Raw genomic sequence first — 15,163 nt, forward strand, 5'->3', positions numbered from 1 at the left:
TGGTGCTTTGAGCTAAGCGCCAATATCAGCATGCTAAAATGTTCCATGGTGACAATGCTAATGTGCTGATGTTTAGCAGGTATAATGTTTACCATGTTCACTAAGGTTTAGCATGCTGACATTTGCTAGTTAGCACTAAACACAAAGTACAGCTGAGGCAGATAGGAACGTCATTAGTTTTACAGGTATTTGGTCATAAACCGAAGTATACGAAAAATTAAAAATTCGACATGAGGAAAACTCAACCTGAGGGGAAAATAATATCTGTACCAAATTTCACGGCAGTCCATCTAATGATTGTCAAAAACAATTCAATAAAAACCATAAATGTCAACCTCATGATGGTGGAGGATCAACTAAGTCAGTAAGATTCATCCTAATGCATGTTTGAAGAAAATTTCAGTGCAATCAGTTTTTTAGAATATTTTTTATAATCACCAGACATAGCCATCCCTAGAGTCATGGAGCTTGTATGGCTAAGAGACACAGGACCTCAGATTGTCCATTCAGAATGAGGTTGCTCTTACAGATTACATATTACAGTTTTAGAGATCTTTATGTTGTAGCTCTGTTCCCCTCTTAATATTAGTCTTACCTTGTGATTCAGTCACGTGAATACTGTGGCAAGTCGGTTTCAAACTTTTAAACCACTGTGGTAATAAATATGTTATACTTGCACAGGTTCAGGCTTTCAGATTCTTCTGCTGCTCTAATTCAGATAAAGCCAAACTGGTTGTTACTGTGTAATATGGCTGCTTACAAGGTCTTACTGGGCAAAACTATTTAAGTACTTTTTAGTGTAAAGTGGGTGACTCACTCAGCTGTGGCAGTAAAGGACAGCTGTGTGTGTTTGATCAGAGGACTCAGGTTCCTGCAATCTGTGCCATTGTGTAAGAGTTCCCCCCACCACACCCCAGACACACACACAAATGTGAGTTTACAGCATGGAATATTATCTTACCCAGTGGATTCATTTTACACCACATTCTCCTGTTTGAAAGGACAAATCTGCCTATTCCAAAACAGACTGTAATCACCACTATTTAGATCAATAACCTCAGGGGCTAACAGACATTGACAAACACCAATATGTTACATGAAGCACATGTTTATTGCTTATTTTGTGTTAGACATTGAAAACAGTGACCACAAAACATGTTCATATACAAGAATACAAGAGTATAAATATAGAATATCTGTACTACAGGGTAGCATTTGAACATTTGTCAAAAACACAAAAGACACACTCAAAATCATCAGGCGTTTTTATCATCATCACTCAAAAAAATCATTCGCTCAGCCACACATACAAATCACATCAGACGGTAGTTTTCACTTTTTTTTACATTTACTCACTCATTCACAAATATCAATGGAAGACCATCGTGTCTCAAAAGTTTCCATCCCATCTTAAGTGTCTTTAGTTTAGTGCTCAGAGTACTGCTTGCGCATCAGTTTCTTCCTTGACAACTTTTCATTCAAAATAGTCTCCACATCCTACATTTAGAACTGACGGGAGGAGTTAAAAAAATCAAGGCAGAAAAAGACATAATCCGACACGAGACAGTTTGTTTTTGTCTCATCTGGTTTCTCACGAGGAGATTAAGGACCGAAACAGAAGCTCACTGTTTACATTAATACAAAATGTCTCTTAGTGGTGCCGAGTGCAGCATTTCAACATCAACAACAGTTAACCACGTCAACTTTGACACATCGCTATAAAGCTACACCGTTAATGAGAGGCCTGGGAGCCTCTATGATACGGCCCGGAAATTTGCCACACTGCTGTACATTATAAGAGCAAATTTCTGTACGGCACAAGAAAGAAGGTGTTCGTCTTTAAACAGAAACTGAGCTAGTGAAATCAGTTTTGCAAAATGAAGCAAGGAGGTTTATGGGAAATGCAGTTTGCTAAATAACCCTCACAATAATAATGGTGTAAAATACAGACCACCATCCATCCTGTCCCTGCTCTCATGTGTTTACAATGCATCCACATGGTTTCACAATTTATATGATATACTGATGTTTAAATACACCACATAAAGCACCTTTAATGTGACATCATCTGATGAATATTGTGACAATATTGTAACGTCACGTTTTTTGGAGTTGGGAGTGTGCAGCTTGCTCTCTCATTGCTTACAGTAAGCGCTTCGTCCCGCTCTGTGCCACAGCCTCTACCAGTGAGTCCAGTTTTGAGACTTGAAGCTGGGCACGGTGAGTGTTTTAGGTACGACAGACATTCATTAGACACTGTTGAGTAGCAAAACGGTAGTGGCTGAGCTGGGAGAGCAGTTTTCAGGCTTATTGTAATGGGGGTCTTGTTCATCCCCAGAGTCCCCTTGTTTTTGTGCAACAGTCAAGGTTAGCTTGCTCAGACCGGCCTCTAGCGTGGCCTCCGCTCCCTCTGCTCTGTCACCTGGAACACACACGCAGAAAGAAAGAGCATGCACTGGTTAATAAATCTGAATCTAAATGAAAGCAGGGCTGCACCGGCTGACTAAAATGAAACTCTCATCCGCCTCTGGCGTGACGGATATAATGGTGTTTGTTCGCAAATGGTAACACCTTTACTGTAGAAATTATTAATAGTACTCTAGTAGATTAAGGTAAGCCTTTCCCTTTAATTTTAGTTACACATAAATTCAGACAAACAAATTATTATTATCATTAATACTTAGGGTTTCAGTGACTTTTCCATGTTCCCAAGGATAAAATTCTGGAGGACTCAATCTATAATTTTCTAGAAACACTGGGGTGATTTTTCATTTAAGGCTGTGCAAAATTGGTACTAGCTTTTAAAAATCTGCACAACCTCATACAAACAAACCCAGGCTAAAATGTGTCAACTGACCTTGAACCTATACTTCTTTGAGTAAATATACTGTGTGGAAATTCTAGTGGTGTCAACTCCTGCATCTGATATCATTTGCAACAAAGACTAATATCATGACTAATGACTGAGTTTGAGCATCGATAACACTGACATGATAAGTACAGTATCAATATGAACATTTAGAAACTTCCCATTATGTAAAGGAAAAAATCAACATTTTTGGTTATTGTTATTCACTGCCTTTCCCAGAGTAAGACAAGAATATTGATATAAGTGCTAATCTGGAGTCAGAACCCGGTTATGTTAGCTTAGCGTAAGTTTTGTGTCCTATGTAGTTTGTTTAGTATGTACGCAACAAGAAATGTATAAATGACAACTTGTAGTTGTCAGTGGAAGTTGCCTGCTTGCATCCCTGTACAGAGACCAAAAAAAAACCTGAGCTCACCAACCATATCGTCAACCACTCCACAGGAGTGCTGATGCTGATTAAACAAAGCAGATACAACAGGTTAACTAGTGAGCTTTAGAGGTGCTGGTAGGCAGATTTCTGAGTTTTTGACAGAGCCAGCCTAGCTGTTAGCCCCATGCTTCCGGTCTTTATGCTAAGCTAAGCTAATCATGTCCTGATTCCAAAAAAAGTGAATGAGCATATTTCCCAAAAAGTTACATTTTTTCTTTTACGCTCCACTACAAAAATACAAAACATGTCCAGCATAGTGGATCACGCAACACATCAAGAGTCAACACACGTGCAAACACTGAAGTGATGAACACACACCTCTCTCCTGGTCGCAGTCTGGAGAGGAAGCTCCGCTGCACTGGCTGCGGGGGCCCAGGAGAGGTGAGGCATGCCCAGAACTGCACACTGAGTCTGGGTCATGAGAGCTGCAGGGGCTCACGAACTCCAGGCCCCCAGGACAGGAAGAGGAGAGGATGGAGGACAAGGGCGAGTCGGAGATGTATGAGCGAGTGGTGTAGAGGGAGGAGGAGGGGTCGGGGCAGGGCATGTCGAGAGGGGTGGAGGCGGAGGTGGAAGGATTGGTAGAGGAAGAGGACGGTGAGGAGGGCATGGCTCGGGGTGAGGAGGTGGACTGGGTGTCGGCGTCCTCCTCTGAGCTGCTACTGTGACTGCCCTCTTCGTCAATTGACACTGACACCACTGAAACACGCATACACACAGGTATGTACATTAAACATGCAGACACACAGATGCACCAACAAAACCAAACAAAAAAATGGGGATGGAAGAAGTGGATGGAATGCTCTGGTACACTCACTTGACAGACCGTCTGACTCCATCTTGAAGTTGGCGATGTCCTCATTGCTTCCATTTCCCTCTGCACCAACACCCTGCTCCCTGGTTCCCATGGCGAGGGACCGTCGCTGAGCATGTATCTCCTCGGAGATGCTTTCTAGGTTGCGTAGAGCTGCGCGGTACTCTGCCTTAGCAACAACAAGTTTCGCCTGATGCTCGTCCACGTGACGTTTCAGTTGCTATGTGAAATCAAACACGTTCTTAGCAAAACTGCATGTACATACATTACATTACTGTACATACATTTTGACAAAAAGTAAGGTGTTTCCTAGGCTGATTGAGCAATGGCAGATGTTATGCAACTACACTAAAGTAATACATTTAAATGTACACATACCTCAAGCTGTAGGTAATACTTGGCTTTCAGTTCAAAATATGGTCTGCAAGGGAGAAAAATAAGAAAAACTGAGAGGGCAGCAGAAACTGAGAAAACTGCTGGGAGAATAACACTCCTCTATGAGCAGTCACATTCCTTGGCTCTTACAAAAGGGAGCACACCCCAACACTGCACAACTAACACATGAAACATCTGGATTGCATCAGATGACATAAACGAAGCCCCTCTTTCTCTCTTTCTCATACACAAACACACTCACATACAAAGAGGCCCAAGTAGGGGGAAGCTCATTTCCAGTCTATCACAAAGGAAACAAAAGCACAGACCTGGATTTGTTAATGGAGCGTTTCAGTTTCTTCTCTAACTGCCTCATGTGGCTGATACAGGAGTTGTAGTTGGCTGCTGTTTTCCTGTGTTCAGCTTCACTGCGCGTTCTCGCTTGCTCGGCCTCCATCACCTGGAACAATCCAGAGGGGGGGGGTTATTTTAACTGTAGAAACCAAGCAGAAGACTGACAATTCCGATACATTCATACTGACAACTTGCACTTTCACTATCTCCAGTGTCAGCAGCTGTCTAAACCTCAACCTCAAGAGCAAATGGACTTTTTAGTATTTTTCAGCTATCTTGCCTACCCTCTGTGTGGCATGGTTGAGCATTTCCTGCCAGGCGGAGTCAAACTGGCGGCTATCCTCCTCTAACAGCCTCTCCTCGGCCAGAGCGATGGTTTCCTTGGCTGCCCGCAGGATCTCCACCGCCCGCTGAAATTCCTGAGTGGCCTTTTGGGCTTCAACCTGGGCCTGAAGTTCAGAGAGAGGGGTAGTTATAATGATATCAAGTGTGAGAGCAAAGTAGGTACAAGTGTCCTGCTTGAAAAGACTATTTAAATCAGCCCTCAGCTGGTAAATATTACTGCTGTGAAGCTCGTGGTTTCAATTGACAAATGTGAAAAAGCTGACCGCAAGCTTAAATCATAGTATCATGACAGCCTCAAACCTGTTAAAATGCTCTTTTTGTTCATCAATTTTCACACGTAAGTTGGTCCAAAATTTGTTCTCACACGTTAGGAGTGCAGCAGTAGTCCTTGTGCTGCTTTCAGTGTGTGTGTTTGTAATTTATGACCTATGTTTTGTTTGGAGGAACCGTGGTTGATTCCTTGTGACAGCCAAAGAGAGACAAAGAAAATTTGCATGGCAGGCACATATATACACACACACACACACACACACACACACAGAAAGACAACCCTGCCTTGATATAATAGACAAACATAAGCTTTGTCACTCAGAAAAGTGGACACATTGTCAGTGGGCTCTTCCTACCCACAGTGACAGTCAATGGGAGGATTATTCCCCTCATGCTAGGCATATTTGGACCTACTCTGTCCACCTCTGACAGGCGTGACTTAAAGGTCAGTTTATTGGATGAATATCAAGCAGTTACAGTAACAATCAGGAAAGCTTGGTTAGCTGAGTAATTCTTATTTGTAAATCTAATGGAGATCTTGATCCTGGAATGACATCACCAGGATTTCCACGTCAGCACTGGGGACTCCCAGATGAAAATGTCCTGAACACACCAGGGATGTGTCTTATACATCCACATTGGCTTTCTGAAGAAAGGGTAGTATTAAAGGCAAGAAAATACGTTTTTCATAAAAAACAGATTCATTGTCCTCGTACTCATCTTGCAGGTTTCGTTTTGGGGAATTTAAAGGTCACGCAAACCTGTGAGTGTGAACAACTCTGCTCCAAGCTATCTGCCATATAATTAAATTGCATCACAGACTCCCACTCATTCTTCCCCCCTTTTCATTTAAAGGTTTTATGCGGTCAGAGTACTTTTCATTCATTGCAACAGTTTAATGGAACAAACTTCCCTCCATCCCTCCCCGAAATCAGCCGCTGTATGTAGTGTTTCAGTCTGTCACTATGCCACCTGCCCTGTTTTAATTGTACTGTCTGCGTGTTTTGACTGTATAGTGTAGAGCCACAATGGAAACAAACTTGCTGGTGTAGTTTGTGTGTTTATTCCTGAGCATTCTGAAAAGATTATTGTATGCTATTGTTGCAGCTAAATGGTCATTTTTAACTTTAAAATAAGTTCATTCTTGTTAGAAACACAGATCATTTTTCAGTTTTAAACATAAATGTATTTTCTGTTGGAATGATTGAAAATATCACTAGCTAACCAGAAAGAAAACAAATTCCAAACTGTGATGAAATAATCTACACAAATGTAATCATCAGTTACTTTATTTCAAGGATTCAAAAGATGTAGTGTCATGTACATTAAAATATTAAAAGGACTTTTCTATACAACGAAAAAAACTTGTGACCTGGCTGCGCCTCAGTTAACATGTACACAATATGCACCTCTACTTGACAGGCGTCTTTATTTTAAAAATTAAGTAATTATCGTGACTTATTATCAGGTTATATTCACTGTGCATTGTAGCCATCTGATATTTTAAGAATTTGTCAAATTAAATGCCTTACCCACCAAAATGCTCTCTGTCTATTGCAGATGGATGTTAGCACATGCTATATATTGTTTAAACCATAATTAAGAGCACCTGAGCAGGAAAAACCGTTGTAATTTTAAGTTGGAGATATCAGGATAAATGACAGCGATGATATCTTCAACTTTGTGAATAGAACTATGGATATGTAGTTTCACTTGGTAATGAAGTGCTAAAAATATGTAACAAGTAAAGCTAATTTAGCCTGTTTATTTGGTGTGACTACAACACGCTCCCAAACGGTCAGTGTAGTTCTCTCAGCTGCTACACATTTTTCTCACGGCCTTCCCTGGCTTTCTGTTACAGTAACTCCTGCAACATGACCCCCTGCCACTGTCAGCCATGTTTATGATAAGGGATCCAACAGTGACGTGAGCAAGCAGAGGTCTGCATCGTATCACGCAAGGGTAGAAAATACAAAAACCGGTATCTTTAGTGTTGGCATTAGCTTGATATCTGAGTGTTGCAGGGATTGGATATGCTGTCCAAGGTTGTCAAGGCTCCTTCAAGAAGCTGAAGAGATAGAGGATGGGAGGGGGAAGATAACGGCTGCTCTTTGCCTGTAATCTGTTAGTTTGACAAACTGGCAAAGATGAATCCCCCCTCTTTGTCCCTTGTCATGACCCATTTCCCAGGCTCAGAGAAGGGGAGATGCAGGGAAAACAGAAGGAGGATGATGGATATTTGATGAGGAGAAACCAAAGAACAGAGAAGGAACTGAGAGTCTAAAGCTATATCCATTCATGTTTTTTGTCGGGTTGGAGATAAAAGATCGCACATAAGTGACTTCCTGTGCACAGACTTCACTTTTAATGCAGGGTTATTGTGTATTCATACAGCTTCAGCAGCAGCTCAGAGTGTTGTCATTACCTAAACTGGCAAAACACAGTTACTATGTGAGTCTCTCCCTTTCTTTATGTTTGCATAAAAAGAATAAACCGGTGACAAATATTTGGCACACTGGTGAGTCACTCACATGAAAAAAGGAGGACATAATTTACCATTATCTTTATGACACAAAAGCCTGCTGAGCATGAGACAGAATGCAAATGATGGGTTTTGTTATCAGTTAATTAACTTGATGTCATGAAGACCACATTATCTGACAATCTCAGAAGCAAAGAATAGAAGGGTTTTAGTCTGAAATACCACAACACCCTGCCACCTCATGGTATGCACCATGACTGTTCATATCATCCTACTAAAGGGTCCTGTTTTGTGTGTGTGTGTGTGTGTGTGTGTGTGTGTGTGTGTGTGTGTGTGTGTGTGTGTGTGTGTGTGTGTGTGTGTGTGTGTGTGTGTGTGTGTGTGTGTTTGGACTCATTTTTAATTCATGTGTTAGCCAGTGTCACCCTGTCTGACTCATTTGTCTCTAGAAATCCACCCCATTTTCAGTTTTGGGAGGTGGGAGATGGAGGGTGAAGAGGTAGAGAGAGATGGCTGAAATAGACAGGGAGGGTGAGAGAGGGGATACAGGAGACAGACAGCCAGACAGACAGGCAGTGGTGCAGAAGAGAATGCTGGGTAAAAAGGACAAAAGATAGGACAGTACAGGCAAATTCCTATACACCACCCCCCTAGTTTGTTGGAATGTAAGGGGGGAAACATGGGGGGTTGGGGGATGAGCCTGGCTTATGGATGGGGGTAGGTGCAATATGGTGTGTGTCTCTCTGTGTGTGTGTGTGTGTGTGTGTGTGTGTGTGTGTGTGTGTGTGTGTGTGTGTGTGTGTGTGTGTGTGTGTTCTGGGAGGGTCAATGAGGGGAAGGATTTGAAATAGGTCATGTATTAAATATTAAAGATTCATCCATAAATCATGACCAGACACAAGACAATACACTAGTTTAACCTGAGGCCTTTATCTGCTTTGCTCTATTTAAACCCTCATACACAGACACAAACACACACACACACACATGCAAAGCTAGGGAGGATTTTGGATCCTTTCATGAAATAATCAGGTCCCATCAAAATACAAAACCTCCCAGTAATCCCTGACACTCACGTGTAACTGTAAGAAGCAGACACCACTGGCAGGTACGGTGGTTGGCATATTGCAATAGAGATAAACAAGGACACACACACACACAAATACACAGTCTATTTCAGTTTGACAGCTCAGCTCTGACACACAAATGTCAGCCTTCTGATGAATGAGTCATAGGCTCCTTCCTTATTGGCTCGGACAGGGGGGCGCTGGACTCTAAATTTCTGGTGCTGTCCAATCGGATCAAAGCCTCAACAGGCTGGATTAATTAGCCAGTAAAGGACATGACCCACCAGAGCGGGTGCAAGGTTTAGTGCAATAACCACTGCGGAAGTCGCCCTATTTTGCATCTATCTACAACAGTGCAACCAGATCTCTATGAAGCAGCAAAGGAAGCAAGTCAGATTATGAAAAATATGGCAAGCACAGCAGTTTCAGTGCAACTCCACACTGAGCCGGTGTGTGTGTGACATTAGCTTAGGATATAGAGGTGTGACTGTGTTCAAAAATAGACATCACGTGACTGAGCTCCCTTTAAGTAGAACTGAGCTCTTTAAACTTCTCATTGCTAATCCTCAGTAAACCTGCCTTCACACTCTCTGTCTGCCGACCTCAGAGTCACTCAGTCCAGCTCTCCTCTGTGAATGTTTGTGTGTGTGTGTGTGTGTGTGTGTGTGTTTTCAGTGTTTGTGTATGTGTGCATGTGTATGCGTGAGGGTACCTGTCTTGCTACTTTGCGGGCTTCCCAGTACGGTTTGGAGTCATCCACGGCTCGCCCGATCCTTTTCACCTGCTCGTCCAGCTTCACCGTTGCTTCTACCAGCACTGCGCGAAACCGCTGACGGCAGTCCTACACGCAAATACACACAAAGACATGCGATTATAAACTTATCAATCAATCTAGTCCTAATATTTCAAATCTGTCGTGAAGGTGGAAACATTGCTGTGATAAATGACAAGTTCAAAGATTTTTTAGCTGTGCTAGCAGCATGGCTCTATGAATGGCAATGTTGGTTGGTTGGTCCACCACCTTGGTCCACACTGAAATATCTCAACAATTACAACATGTAATTTGGCCCAGACATTCATGTTTCCCTCGGGGTGAATTTTAATTTTGGTGATCCTTTCAATTTTAATTTAACAACATGATCAAGTCAAAATTTCAATTTGTCATATAGCCTACTTTGGTGACCAAATCCCTGCAAAACCAATGACAATCCTATCAGCCTCAGCTGTATCCCACGTTTAGTGCCACTTAGCAAACGTTACCATGCTAACACGCTAAACTAAGGTGGTGAACACGGTAATCATACCTGCTAAACATCTGCATAGTAGCATTGTCAAGGTGAGCATGTTAGCATGCTGATGTTAGCATTTAGGTCATAGCACCACTAGCTGCTAGCATGGCTGTAGACTTTAACCTCGTTAGCCTAGAGCTCAATCAGGGCACTTCATCCAGGTGAAAACATTTAGATAACAGTTGCAAATCAGTTTTGGCCATTTACTCGGTGTAGTTCCTCTTGTGTTTAATGTGTTAAGCACCAGCCACAAGTCTGCCTGACGTGTATCTTGTGCTGTCCTGTTGATCCTGATCTATTTGTCCTTGTGCCTCCAAAGCGGCTCCTCTAATTCAGGTCATCACTAAACCATTACCCAAATACAAGCACATGCATTATTATACTGTAGCTAACTTTTGCATTGAGGGACCTGAGGACAACAAGACCCACTGAAGATTTGTTTCAGTGGGGCTCCTTGCCCTCAGTGCTGTTAAGCGAACCTTACATTAATTCTTTGGTGATTCAATTGCGGGGGTTTGCAGTCAATGATATAGCATAACTGGCAAAATGTGTGTGTGTGTGTGTGCATCATTTGGCATAAAGACCAAGATGGCAGGGTATTTTCTTCTAAACTATATAGCAGTGTTACTGAGGCAGGCCATCTGTTTTTATGCGTGTGTATGTTTATGTGTGTGTGTCCAGTTGTTTCTGTGTATCTATATATGTTGGAATTTGCAGAATACGGGTTTGAAAGGCAGCAACACCTGCATCCTGTTCATTAAACTGACAGAGGAATAAAACAGAGGATAAAGAGGAAAAGGGAGAGGGCAACACAGGAAGTACACTTCCTGTGACATCACTACGTTTCCTGACTTCCTGTTCCTGCGATAAGATAGGCGACGTAAGCAGTTTGGGAGGTAAATCCTGATAGCTATTCATAATGTATTGTAGGTAATGGCACACAATCCTTGACTTGATGTCCTTACCTCTGTTTGTAGCACACACACACACACACACACACACACACACACACACACACACACACACACACACACACACGCACACACACAATCTTATGTCTCTGCCGGGGCACATAAGAGGTTTAACAGTATATTGGCAGAGTGAAGAACCTCATATCTGCGCATGGTTTTAACCTCGGCTTTCCCTGAATCCTCTGAATCTACTGTACATCTTCCCTAATCTACTCCAGACGATGCAGGGAAACAGCCTGCAGCTTGCCAGCAGCAGTTTCACATTCTTCAGCTCCTCACTTTCATTACTGCCTCTTAATGAATCACCTTCTTTCTCTGTGTTTGCTAATGTCTGTATGTATGTTTATATTAGTGACTCTACTGACAGAACTGTTTCTTAAAATTATTGCCAAAGCACTGAAAGAAATGTGAAATTCTCACCAAAAAGCAGGTAATTCTTTCACACAGATGGTTAAAAATAACCAGGATCTACAGTTTCTTTCCTGTATTTAGTATGAAAACATGAATTAAGAATATATAACAATGGTTCCAATACTGAGGCTTGTGCTTGCAAATTCTGTCCTCTCTCTCTGCCTCTGTCTGTTTTTATATTTATTCCAGCTCTGGTTTGTGGAGTTTGGACAAGGCTGAAGGTCTAATGAGAAACAGAAGAGGCCTACTTTGAGGAAAAGAATAACTTTGGTGTACCTCTGGAATGTTTTTACTTTTGGTGAACAGTAACCCACACATTTAAATCCAAGCGAGCACTGTGAAAAAAAACAAAAACAAAACTACCATCCATCATTCTGGTGTTCTTTGCTGCATTTTACAGCCTTTTTCCTCTTTAAAAGTGTTACGTTTGTTTTTAAGGCTGAGGGAGTTGCGGGGAAACGGGGAGAGCACTTGGGATTTAGACTGCTCCAAATGTGCCATTTAAATATTATATTTAACATTCCGAACGCAGTTATGCTTCTTGTAGCACTATGAGTTCATACAGTACAGAGTTAATTAGCAGGAGTGGCAGTTTTTTCCACATTTTCCCTCAGTGGCAGCTCCTGCTTTTAGAAAAGTTCCATCTTTGCAAGACATTCCATGTGAACTGTTTCAAAACAATGACCATGTCGCTAGGCAAATTCCTGAAACACACTAAACGCTACTGGAAACAAGACGAATTACCTCACAGCACTGACAGGATTTCTCACTTGTTTACAGTAAAACACAGGATTTGAAGTCTGAAAATGAGAACGAATAGCTCCTGTAGATGGGTGCTTTTTCAGCGCAGCGCAGCCACGGCAGGAAGTGTTTACCCCAGCAGGGAGAGGCAACAGTGATGATGATTGTTGCACAGTGTTGCTGGTCGGTGTTTCGACTTACCTCCAGCTCACTCTCCCAGCGGTTAATGTCATCCGTGGACTGGTTCAGCTTCTCCAGTTCCCCCTGTTTACAGACAACATGGCATGGCATAGGGGAAGAGAGAGAGCGTGGTGGAGTCAGGTTAGAACAGATTGAAGGGTAAACTATGTCAGTCCACCAAATTACTGAGCATGCAGCCCCGAGTGTGTGTGTGTGTTATTTCATGACTAGAAACCACAGTTGACACATTCCATGAACTAATTAACATTTAATTCTTTCTCAAACACTGTCACTCTAAATGTGATCATTTTTTACATTGCGCTTCACGATTTCATTTCAATGTCACTTTCACCAGTGGCCACATCTGGATCCATTAAAAAAAAAAAAAAATCTCACCTGAATTCTTGGGTCTACTTCCTCTTCCTCCTCAGGACACTGCAAGTCCTCCTCACAATTATTCCCATTTCGTAAAGGGTCCATTTTCGGGATTTGTGGAGATTTTTGGCAAAACAAAAGGAGGAGTCTTCTCTGCAAACAAAGCGCGACCCCGGGGTCCTGGACAGCAGGGGGTGTCCGGCAGGGATCTGCCCTCTCTAACCTTCAACCAGAGCACGTTTCATGGTTCAGCCTTGAAAAGGTTTCGGTGTGTTTGAAGAAGCAGAGGAGTCCGCTGTCTGCACGGGAGCGCGTCTTGCCGCGGGGAGGTCGCACACACACTGTGGAGGATCACAACCTCTGGTATCGACAGCACGCGAACCGAGGAAAAGACATTATTAAACTGACTACAATTATATATAAGACTACTTCGGGTTTGGACTTTCAAAATAAAAGCCATTTTGACTAGAACAGTGGACTTGTTTCTCAAAATGTCGGCGGACTGTCAGAAAATATATCAAACGAAAGTTGTTTTTTTTCCAGAAATGCCTTAAATGGTATCTTTCTTTATGAGAACTAACTAAAATGATTAGTTGATACTATGATTAGTTGTTTAAAAAATGAACAACAAAATGAACAATAATTTTGACAACTGTTGAGCAACGGTGCCAGAAATTCACAGGTACCAGCTTCTGAAACGTTAATATTTGCTTGTTTCCCCAGGTTATTAATAGTAAACACAATAATTTGGGGGGATTGAGTGTTGGTCAAAACAAACTAACAAAACAAACAAACAAACAAACAAACAAAAAATGACCAAAAAACAAAAATTACAGATATGTTCACATATTGTAATTTTGATTTATAGATGAAAACGTGGATTGTTTTCATCATAATTGAAAACTGGCCTATATTGATCAGTTTTACTGTTATTTAATAACATTACTAATATAAACTGACTGAAGATCTGACAACTGATGATTAGTTTTTTCTGGTACTAGGACTAGGGGACCTGACATCAGTTTAGGAGTGCTAAAGTCCAATGTGTTTGGAATTTCCGTGATTTGTTGAGCCTATAATTAAATCTTGGTCTGTAACTTTAATAGATTTAATTTAGTTTATATGACACGTTGTTATTATTTTTATTATTATTATGTTTTATCCAAATCCGCCTATTTTTCAGCAAACTACGCTTTTACTTTGATGGGACACTAACTCAAGTTCTCCGGTCCTTGTGGTGCTGATTGTTTCCAGCTTGACGCAGCTCCAACATGGGACCGAGAGTTGGTTTCCTTCGCCCTCTGGTGGGGAGGACTCCTGGGAGCAGGGGGGCTGAAAGCAGGCTGGATTCCTGTAAACACTGCAGACGTAGAGTTTATGTAGAAAAGCGGCTCCCATCAAAGTCCCCCCCCCCCAGTACACAAAAACAACAGAGTAAAGAAGATTCTGACACAACTGGTCTTGAGTTCCGTCAGTGGATCGAGTGATGATTCATATCCATTTGCAGATTTTCAGAATTACTCTGCAGTAATAATGGAAATAAATGTACCAGTAAACATATCGGCTGGTGTACTGGTCATTTTGAGAGGCTACTGGTGATTACAAGAGGATGGGTGATTATTTTTGAAAGTAGGGTGGTTTCGTGAAATTGATTATTTTGTTTTCTTCAACGATTAAGTGGAATATATTATAATATACAACAACATAAAAATCATTCAAGATTCAAGATCACTATTAACCTTCGAAGTTGAAGTTTTATAAACACTTCTTATCACATAGTCCAATAAGATTCTGTGATCTTTATCAGCGGATGTGGCTCAGTTAAGTGGAGCATGTATCACATTACTTGGAGTTTAAAGTTTAAGCCTTTGCAAATAAACCACCATCCCATTACAATGGGGCTACGTGGGAAAATGCTTTCGTGATCTGGGTGAACTGATCCTTTATTGACTCTTGAGGATTAAAAAAAAAAAAAAAAAAAAAATGTCACGGCGAATCATTTAGTAGTTTCGTGTGGACATCCTGCTCCCTCCATATCTAATGTTCCCATGATACTCCTATGATAAAGTCATGCCCCGTTCACGGTGTGAGCAGGTTAGAACGACACAGTGACTCGGGCTGCAGGCAGAGAGTTGGGTGTAGGCCTGCACAGCGTCTCAGATGTGGACGGCTGCCCGGCTCCGCCGTTCG

General features: G+C 41.8%; 1 protein-coding gene across 2 annotated transcripts; it reads right to left on the minus strand.

The window, feature by feature from the left end:
* Nucleotides 1-1,110: 1,110 nt before the first annotated feature.
* LOC120786847 (SH3 domain-binding protein 5-like) lies at nt 1,111-14,868 on the minus strand. Of its 2 annotated transcripts, XM_040122561.1 has the most exons (10): nt 14,190-14,868; nt 12,995-13,333; nt 12,620-12,682; nt 9,719-9,847; nt 5,127-5,291; nt 4,818-4,948; nt 4,492-4,534; nt 4,117-4,333; nt 3,618-3,998; nt 1,111-2,422 (listed from the first exon to the last, which is right to left on the minus strand). In XM_040122561.1, exons 2-10 carry the CDS (start codon nt 13,076-13,078, stop codon nt 2,250-2,252), a joined length of 1,386 nt encoding a protein of 461 aa, XP_039978495.1. In that variant the 5' UTR covers nt 13,079-13,333; nt 14,190-14,868; the 3' UTR covers nt 1,111-2,249. The 2 variants fall into 2 exon arrangements, with proteins under 2 accessions (XP_039978495.1, XP_039978494.1); XM_040122560.1 differs by lacking the exon at nt 14,190-14,868 and having other exon boundaries at nt 12,995-13,358.
* Nucleotides 14,869-15,163: the final 295 nt, after the last annotated feature.

This window comes from Xiphias gladius, chromosome 24 (assembly GCF_016859285.1).
Source record: "Xiphias gladius isolate SHS-SW01 ecotype Sanya breed wild chromosome 24, ASM1685928v1, whole genome shotgun sequence".
In the NCBI taxonomy this organism is placed as follows: domain Eukaryota; kingdom Metazoa; phylum Chordata; class Actinopteri; order Istiophoriformes; family Xiphiidae; genus Xiphias; species Xiphias gladius.

Bases quoted from the DNA above. Each gene is read 5' to 3' on its own strand.
- LOC120786847 (XM_040122561.1), bottom strand. From the start codon at position 13,078: ATGGACCCTTTACGAAATGGGAATAATTGTGAGGAGGACTTGCAGTGT. The intron at 4,949-5,126 runs GTAGGCAAGATA...GGATTGTTCCAG, and splicing joins TCAACCATGCCACACAGAGG to GTGATGGAGGCCGAGCAAGC. The intron at 4,334-4,491 runs GTATGTGTACAT...GATTTCACATAG, and splicing joins AGTATTACCTACAGCTTGAG to CAACTGAAACGTCACGTGGA.